At 46.8% G+C, this 9,842-nt stretch overlaps 1 protein-coding gene across 1 annotated transcript in view; it reads left to right on the top strand.

The window, feature by feature from the left end:
- Positions 1-2,164: 2,164 nt before the first annotated feature.
- The window catches only part of LOC141096037 (protein phosphatase 1 regulatory subunit 3E-like), a 49,802-nt gene continuing 42,124 nt past the window's right edge, over positions 2,165-9,842 (top strand). The window contains exon 1 of the mRNA XM_073582403.1: positions 2,165-9,515. Within this exon, the coding sequence (XP_073438504.1) occupies positions 2,271-3,314 (1,044 nt within the window). The 5' untranslated portion in view covers positions 2,165-2,270 and the 3' untranslated portion in view covers positions 3,315-9,515. The remainder of the gene's footprint in view (positions 9,516-9,842) is intronic.

The raw sequence follows: 9,842 nt of genomic DNA, 5'->3' as shown, positions 1-9,842 counted from the left end.
AATGAACTGCAGAGGTGCTGGGACCAATGTAACAAGGCCTACCATAAGTAACACACTACGCCACCATGGACTCAGATCCTGCAGTGCCAGACGTGTCCCACTGCTTAAGCCTGTACATGTCCGGGCCCGTCTGAAGTTTGCTAGAGAGCATTTGGATGCTCCAGAGGAGTTTTGGGAGAATGTCCTATGGTCTGATGAAACCAAACTGGAACTGTTTGGTAGAAACACAACTTGTCGTGTTTGGAGGAAAAAGAATACTGAGTTGCATCCATCAAACACCATACCTACTGTAAAGCATGGTGGTGGAAACATCATGCTTTGGGGCTGTTTCTCTGCAAAGGGGCCAGGACGACTGATCCGGGTACATGAAAGAATGAATGGGGCCATGTATCGTGAGATTTTGAGTGCAAACCTCCTTCCATCAGCAAGGGCATTGAAGATGAAACGTGGCTGGGTCTTTCAACATGACAATGATCCAAAGCACACCGCCAGGGCAACGAAGGAGTGGCTTCGTAAGAAGCATTTCAAGGTCCTGGAGTGGCCTAGCCAGTCTCCAGATCTCAACCCTATAGAAAACCTTTGGAGGGAGTTGAAAGTCCGTGTTGCCAAGCGAAAAGCCAAAAACATCACTGCTCTAGAGGAGATCTGCATGGAGGAATGGGCCAACATACCAACAACAGTGTGTGGCAACCTTGTGAAGACTTACAGAAAACGTTTGACCTCTGTCACTGCCAACAAAGGATATATCACAAAGTATTGAGATGAAATTTTGTTTCTGACCAAATACTTATTTTCCACCATAATATGCAAATAAAATGAAAAAAAAACAGACAATGTGATTTTCTGGATTTTTTTTTCTCAGTTTGTCTCCCATAGTTGAGGTCTACCTATGATGTAAATTACAGACGCCTCTCATCTTTTTAAGTGGTGGAACTTGCACTATTGCTGACTGACTAAATACTTTTTTTCCCCACTGTACTTTTTCAGGGGGTGAGGCCCATCGTTACTTGTCCAAATAGACCTGTGTAAGTTTTTAGCCAGCGAGACTCGGGAGGGCCTATACCAGAGTTACAAGCTTCTCCCTTACCATCCTGGTGGATCCCATGACTGTACTCGCAGATGTAGATATAGCAGCCCCATTATCCTGACATGACTGTAACTACATGCCACAAAGCTAGAAACTCAACCAAGTGGATCTGTCACCAAGATAAGAAATCGATGTCTTCTATAGAATGAGGCTGGTGCACACATGTCAGAATCCACGTCCCTAGCTCCAAAGATTCAGAGCACGGGTCTCGGACTTCAGGCCCGCTGCCATTTTTACCTATATCAGGGTCAGCATTGTGCTGATGCCCATTCAGTCCTGTGGTGTGATAGGGCCCGTGGTCTGCGGCCTACATCAGCGTCCAGCCGCAATAGGAGTAATGATGCCGGGCAAAAGGGATTAGGCGAGTATACGTTTAATTGTTTGTGGGGGCTGCTGTATGCCGGGGGCATTACTGCTTGGGTGGGCATCATTTGGAGGGGACATGCAGGGGCCATTATAGCTTGAAGGGGGTATATGATGCATTTTTGCTTGGAGGCACTTAAGGGCCATTTTTGCTTTTCGGAGGCACGCAGGGGGCATTATTACTGCAAGTGAGCTCTTTGGGCTAGAGATGGACTCCTAAAATTCTCTTTGTAACATTAGACAGTAACATTTAAAAAAAAAAAATACAGCCATTCTGACATGGCTTTTCAAAGCAACTACACCAGTTTCATCAGGTCAAAATCATCCATTTAAAAATATCTGTAGTTTATATTGTGATAGATCCTCTTTAACAAAATGTTCACACCAAAAAAAAAAAAAGAAATACAATGATTTCATGCCATGTTATGGAACAGAAATCCACTACTAAGCAGATCTGGCAGGTTGTGGATCAATGTGATACATTTATTTATCAGTAACATTGTAGCAGAGTGGAAGCCTGTGCCTTCACTGGGAATAGGTGCACCTACCCACTGATCCAGGCACATGGGCACACTGCAGCAGGCATTGATTAGCAGCAGAGCCCGGCAGTGTCAGTGTTAATGATCTGCATGGTGGGGAGAGGAGTGATGGGAGGTGACACTGGTGTCTGTGGATGAATGAGGCACCAGAGATGGAGCAGCCCTTCCACTGCACTCACAGGCTGCAGAGCTCAGCCATGGAGCAGCAGCAGGATTAACCCCTCCGGAGCTGCAGGGCTCACCACCCCCTGCCCAGCCATCCAAGGGTTATCCTGGGCACAATGCTGAGCGCCTCCTCCTCCTCCTCCAGTGCAGCTTGTGGTTCCTGCAGCAGGGATGCTGTGTGCGTCACCACACGTCAGCCCCAGCATCTTCCTCCTCCTGTAAGCCGCACACTGCCCCTCGCGTGTAGTGGGGAGACCGAGGAGAGCGCACGCAGCCCCTGCCTGGGGTGTATGGACACCATGCCCACCCACCGCCACCTCCTGCCACGCAACTTCAGCTGCACAGCAGTGCTGTACGGGGAGAGCCCCGAGGATGAGGAGGTCAACGATGGGGAAGAAGAGCAGGTGGAGATGGCCAAGGAACCCAGCAAGCCCCTCACTCGGGGAAGAGAGGTCAGTGTGGTGCCCCAGAGCCCCACTGCCCGCCGGAGAGCCAAGTCCTTACCCACCCCTGCTGAGCGGAGGCACCTGGAGGTTGCAGCTCCTAGAAAGAAGGAGGTACGTTTTGCAGACTCTCTGGGGCTGGAGTTGACCACCGTCCGTCATTTTAGCGATGCCGAGTTGCCAAGAGTTCCTTACCACGTTCTTGCCGGGCTGCGCTGCAGGGAAGCCTGTCCCGCGGGGGCTGAGCTTAGCACGCTGTTGCTCCGCCCTATTCCCGGTACCCCTCATCTAGAGCCGCAATTTGAGAACCCCTACACTAAGCCAGACTTCCTAGATTTGGTGAGACAGCGCAGAGTGTGCCTGGAGACCGTACAAACGGATCCGTTCAGCGTGAGCGGCGATCTCCGAGTCCTTAACCTGTCCTACGAGAAGGAGGTGATGGTGAGATACACGGTGGACTCTTGGAAGACTTCATCCGAAGTGATCGCCTCCTACCAGCGAGGGTATAGTGACAGGTACTCCGACCGCTTTTCATTCAAGCTGCTTTGCCCAACCCTGCTGAATAAGGAAGGGATGTTGGAGTTTGCCATTCGGTACAAGGTTTGCGGGACGGAATACTGGGATAATAACGATGGACAAAACTACAAGGTCAAGAGTCAGAGGGCCACTGTGTCTCCACCAAAGGAGTATGAAAGTGCTTGGATTCACTTCATTTAGAGTTGGGGAAGGCAGCGGAGGAGCTAGCCGTCCGATCACTACACTATATTAGACGAGCCAAGATGAGGCCCCCATCAAGGTCACTGAGGCGTGGACATGGTGAGGTTCCACGGGACGATTCATATAAGCTACTGTACCGGGTCATTAGTAGTCTAGCAAGGAACTTATAATATCTGGTCACCAGGTCTACGTTACCGAGCCAACATTGGAACATAGGCTACTGTCGAAGACAACGATAATTAGGCTCCTACAAGTTTGATCGTAATTTATTCCAAATGCAAGTTCAACAAAAACGCAATAACGTTGGTGGTATGTCGCGAGGAGCAGAATGGTCAGATGCCACATTGCCTTCCAAGAATTCGGATACTTTCATTGTCACCAAGAAAAGATTCTGGAGATGGAAAACCACCGGTCACGGTCAACTCTGGATAAGCTATCATCATGGTCACCGATGGCATCAGAGATGGGCTTTGTAGAAAGGACGACGACCCATAAAAGCCCCTTTTTATTTTCGATTTTAAGACTGTTATGAAAAAAAACCCCCACAGTCTTCATTGTCCACCTTATATGGAAGGAAGCTGCCTGGATTTCTCATTGGCTTCAGATCCTCAGTGCTGTTGATAGTGATTCATTTTGGATCAGCACCTCACCTAAGAACCGGCACCGGCGACTACACACAGTGGAAGCAAACCTTCCCTCATCCCAAATCACAGATTCCCATAGCCACTGCCTATCCCCTAGACCCCGTCCAGGGCACCAAGTGTTTGCCTCCACTGTGCGGTGGTAGCTTTAGTCATTTTGTAGCATCGTGGTGCAAATCTACCACTTTCGTAGTATGATGGTGCTTTTTTTTTTATTATTCTTTTGCCACCTGTGATTTGTTCTTATTAATATATGGATTTGTTAACCGTCCCATAAAGATGGACAGAGCTAGAGTGCCCTGATGGCCATTCCTAGGGCTGGGGATGTCTCTTAGGGTGTGTGCACACGCTGCGGAATGCTCTGCGGATTTGGCCGCGCGGATTTTGTAAAGGACCTGCGGTTTTTCCCTGCGGTTTATCATCTCTACAATGGAGGAGATGGTAAACCGCAGCGGAATCCGCAGAAACCGCAGCAAATCCGCGCGGAAAAATCCGCACCGTCAATATCCATAGCGGCCAAATCCGCTGCGGATCCGCAGTAGAATCCACAGCGTGTGCACACACCCTTAGGCTTCATGCACATGGAAGTTTTATGGTTCTGTACAGGTTCCGGAGCTGTAATATGGCATCCATGGAACTTGTAGGTTACTTCTGTGTGCCCATTGTGCCATGTTCCATCAGGTGCCATATGGACTTTGGTGCTGCCTTGTGCATGAGGTCCTTTTCCATCAGCTTTAGCTCATCCTCCTTATGGGTCGGCTTTGGGTTTTGTTCGTGGGCCTCTGGCCATTTTCTGATTGCCCGCGCCACTGTGCCAGCCTTGGCAAAATTGCACCATTTTTTGCATTTCACTTTTGTGCTGATCACTTATTAAGATGACGTTTCATTCCGGATCCAGCGTAACGTTTTGCAAACAGCACCTATTCTTTTTTTTTATTTCCAGACGTATTTAGTTAGCGATTGTCAGCGGCACGAGCTCGCTGCTCCCGCAGTCACACTGAGCGCGGAGCCGTGTTAAACAGGTCACCTCTGAATAATGTATGGCTCCTGCACTGTGCGTTGCCATATGTAGGCTCGATTTTCTTGCTTTTCTCTCTGCACTTCCGTAAAAGAGGGTTTTATATTTAGACTCTGAGGTCAGAGAAGATGGACTGTAGACAGTCATGTGTTATCTCCACCACTCTTCACGAGGGCATTGTTCTACCACAGGCCCGGTTTATGTCTCGCACCATTTACAGTGAAGGTTGTTCACGTCTGTACACGGGGGTAGTTAGGGGCTGTGGACCAAAATGATCATTTTTTATTTTTTTTTAAATCTGGGGTCCTGTATGAAAAGTGCTAATGTTCCCGTCAGTGGGTATGGATGCATTTCCATGCTTCTCGTTAACCATTTATGCACAATGTCAGTTTTTGGTTTTTTTTGGATCAGTAAAGTGCCTAAAAATGTAAGACATCTAATAGTAGTCATAGGAAGTCGCGCCTGAAACTGTTCAAAACGCGTGGGTGTACTTTTATATGTCTTATTACGCTTTACAATGACACTTTTAATATCTATTCCCCGAAAAAAAAAGAGAAAGAAAGTTTTAGTCTCTTTGGGCTTTGAAACAGATTTTTAACAAATCTTGTGAGATGCCACTAAGAATTTAGGAATCTGATTGGCTTCTTGGCGCTCCAGATTAATTTCTACAAGGATTTAGCACCATATTTGCAGATCGGTAGACAAGGGAAAATAATTCTCTAGTCTTTTACCTTCAATGTATTGTTCCCCGATCTCAGCCTATTGGGATTACTGATGGGGGTGTCCAGAGGGAGATAAGAAGAAAGCAAGAGACGCTCCCTGTAAAACACCGTGGGCAACAGGTGACGGTAGGTCGGAGGGTTGGTCGCTCACCTGATCAGATTGTGTGCACCACAACTACGTATGATCTAATCGTGGCGGCGTCTCCGGCCGCTGTATTCACACCAAATGCGCGGTGGTGCCGCAGACAAAGGTTAATCCAGGCGGTAAATATATAAAAAAAAGGCCAATTTATTGCAACGGTTTCGGAGTAGAGCCTGCAAAATGTATGAGGCAGGGATAAATTCTGCTCTGAAACGCGTTGGAATAAATTGGAAGTTTTTTTTACATTTACCGCCTGGATTAACCATTGTCAGTGGCAGAACGCCTGTCTCCTTTACGAGAATAAAATCTGCAACATTGATCACTGTCTTATCTCACATGTCACGGATTTTGACAACTTCCACAGACAATATATAATGAGATTACAACATTCTATGCCAGTTTATTGCTCCCTGCTTAGAGGGCCTGGCCATTCTCCTGCCATGTCTGTGTCATTCCATACTTGTAGAGTAAATACTGGTATATTTACTACTTTAATTCCTCAAGGAAATCTGTGAATAAATTGACAACTGGGTGTAATCATTCTACTTCCTAATAGGGTGCGTCCTAACAATGTGACAGTGTCCATTCTGGCTGGTCACAATGTAGGGACACCCAACCCCCAAGGAAATGTAGAATGTTATCACCCTGTTTCCCATTTTACAAACCATTCCAGGAAGAACAGGGGAACAGCACAACATGCAGTTGCTTCAGAATTGATATTTGACGGGTAATCAAATATTTGCGAAAACAGACGTATCAGGAGAAGTGACATCCCTTTTAAAGAGAGTCAATTAGCAGGTTTTTGCTATGTAATCCGTGAGCAGCATGATGTATTGGCCAATGCCCTGATTCCAGAGATGTGTCATTTACTGAGTTATGTTTGCTGTATAATCTGAGAGCAGCGTGATGTAGGGGCAGAGACTCTGATTCCAGAGATGTGTCATTTACTGAGTTATGTTTTGCTGTGTTAGTTATCTGAGAGCAGCGTGATGTAGGGGCAGAGATCCTGATTCCAGAGATGTGTCATTTACTGAGTTATGTTTTGCTGTATAATCTGAGAGCAGCGTGATGTAGGGGCAGAGATCCTGATTCCAGAGATGTCATTTACTGAGTTATGTTTTGCTGTATTATCTGAGAGCAACGTGATGTAGGGGCAGAGATCCTGATTCCAGAGATGTCATTTACTGAGTTATGTTTTGCTGTATAATCTGAGAGCAGCGTGATGTAGGGGTAGAGACACTGATGCCAGAGATGTGTCATTTACTGTGTTGTGTTTTGCTATGTAATCTGAGAGCAGCGTGATGTAGGGGCAGAGATCCTGATTCCAGAGATGTCATTTACTGAGTTATGTTTTGCTGTATAATCTGAGAGCAGCGTAATGTAGGGGCAGAGACTCTGATTCCAGAGATGTGTCACTTACTGGGTTGTGTTTTGCTGTGCAATCCGAGAGCAGCGTGATGTAGGGGCAGGGATCTTGATTCCAGAGATGTGTCACTTACTGGGTTGTGTTTTGCTGTGTAATCCGAGAGCAGAGTGATGTAGGGGCAGAGATCCTGATTCCAGAGATGTGGCACTTACTGGGTTGTGTTTTGCTGTGTAATCTGAGAGCAGCGTGATGTAGGGGCAGAGATCCTGATTCCAGACGTGTCACTTACTTGGGCTGTGCTTTGCTGTTTCAATAAAATCACTACAGGACTAGGTGTCTAGTGCCTCTTAGTCCAACCACGCCCCCACCACTGATTGGCTGGTTTCTGTGTATAATGTACCAACCAGTGGTGTGGGCGGGGTTATTTAGAGCTCAGCATTCTGATAAAACTGTGATTCTATCACAACTGTAATCTAAGTGATATATTGCCAGAATCAGGGTCTCTACCCCTACATCATGCTGCTGTCAGATTACATAACAAAAACCTGCTGACAGATTCCCTTTAAGCATGTGAAATCCCACTATATTTTCCTTTAATTGAGCACAGCAGCTGAGGCTGGAGAACCTGTTATCTCCTTTCCATGAGTTCCCGGGGTCTTCAAGGCTGTTCTGCAGTACAGATGGCACCGCGGGCGACGTTGTCCACCTTGCAGTTGCTATCTTCCTGCGTAATTGAGGCTGGTGACAGCTGAGCTATCACACCGTCCTCCTGCTTCTTCTCTGCCGGCAGTGCTCGATTCCGCACGTCCGCAGCCCCCCCCTCCCTGAGAAAGAAAGGTCCTCCAGATTTGTCATCCCACTTACGTGTCTTGATATTCTATTATGGGCAGGATTTCAGTTTCCTTCTGGAGTGACAGTCATCGTTTTTCCAGGAATCGTTCTAGTAATCTCTTGCTGTATCTGACATTGGAGCAGTTGGGTGTGTGGGCTGCGTTGTACTCGTCGCCTCTGTGCGGTGCTGTATAATAATAAAGGGTGTTTGTGAAGTGAATGGCACGGCGTGGGGCCCGAGGAAAGAAAAAACCCCACAGGTTCCATTTTCTCTGCAGGATCTTCATATACCTCTCCTGCTGTTCCCAGCGCATGCTGGGACTTGTAGTTTTGCAGCAGGCGAGTTGTAATCTTGGAGGATAATCCAAGTGGCCACCGCTGATATAGTCATTACATGACGAAACGTAATATCATATATTTTGGTCCTTATGGGGGCGCTCTTTAAGACTTTAATCCCTATAGGCAGGAGGGAGGTTATAGGAAATGTCAAGGGCCCATGTAACAGAGAGCCTGTGCTTCTTATACTTTTTCTAACTGCGCAAGCTCACCATCTGCAGTGCAAGGCCATAGTACAATTAAAGGGAATCTGGCGCCAGGTTTTCACTACGTCATCTGAGAGCATTAAAATGTAGGAAAAGAGACCCTGATTCCAGCGATGTATCACTGAGATTACTGGGTACACAATAAGAGTTTTTAGATGCCGCAGAGCTCAGAAAGCTGCCCACAGCACAGCTTTCTGCCTACAATGTCTATTGACAGTGAGCTGCTTATCAGAGGAGGGGGAGTGGCCTGACCAGGGCTCACTTGAGTTGTAGTCCTAGCAGTGATAATCTCTTGGTGATAAACCATTCATTGTATTGAAACAACAGCCTTATAAGTGACACATCCTGGAATCAGGCTCTCAGCCCCTTCCTCATTCTGTCATTAGATTACATGGTCAAAACTTGTTGATGGATTCCCTTTAACAATATCCCACAAATTTCCAAGACCCAGCAAACTAAGTGAGATTTCTGAAGTCTCAAGCACACGTTGTTGTTTTTTTTTTCCTTGCAGATTTGTCATTTCTTTCAGCGATTTTGCTGCAGATTTCACGAGTGGGGGGAAAAAAATCAGCAGCAAAAAATGCATTTAATTTAAGCAGTGTTTTTCCTGCGAAGAAATGGTGTCGAAAATTCTGCTGCAAAATACTACGCCTGTTCACATACCCTGATGGTTTCTTGACTTTTCGACATCTGTGAAAAATGTAAAGGAAATGCTGACTATTCTGTCTATATTCTGTCTAGTAATCAGCAGGTTAATCCTCCGTCATTCTCTCCAGTGCTAAGTGGCGAGGCACAATGACATCTAATTAAGATTCTGGTGGTGACGGAGAAAGCTCATTCTTCAGTTTTCCATCCTGTTGCTTAGTGGATTAGTTAGAATTCCCAGGAGCTGAGCCGCCTCCAGACTTGGGAAGGTCGTCCTTTGACCAAAGAGCGGATGTAAGTGATAGGTATTGACAGGTGTGATGGCGCGGGCTGACGGACAGGTCACTAGCAGGCGGTTTTATTCCTATTGTTTTCTTTCTTACTGGGTTCTTTCTTGACTCTTATAATGAGACCAGATGACTTGCCTGCCTTCTGTGTAAGTGAAGGGACGTTTAAGTCCCCTGATCTACCCAAAACATCTTACCTGGTTTGTCCTGGGGTCTCTGGCGTCCTCGGGGGATGTTCTGGTGCACAGAGGAGCCAGCCATCCCCGCACTGCAGGACACTCGGGTTATTCATCCTTCTGAATGCCTAGTTATGACTGACCCTAAAAGAACACTA

Source organism: Dendrobates tinctorius, unplaced genomic scaffold (assembly GCF_039654945.1).
Source record: "Dendrobates tinctorius isolate UK_male_01 unplaced genomic scaffold, ASM3965494v1 ptg000009l, whole genome shotgun sequence".
Classification (NCBI taxonomy): Eukaryota; Metazoa; Chordata; class Amphibia; order Anura; family Dendrobatidae; genus Dendrobates; species Dendrobates tinctorius.
The sequence above is the reverse complement of the archived record's forward strand: the minus strand, read 5'-3'. Positions and strand labels throughout refer to the sequence as shown.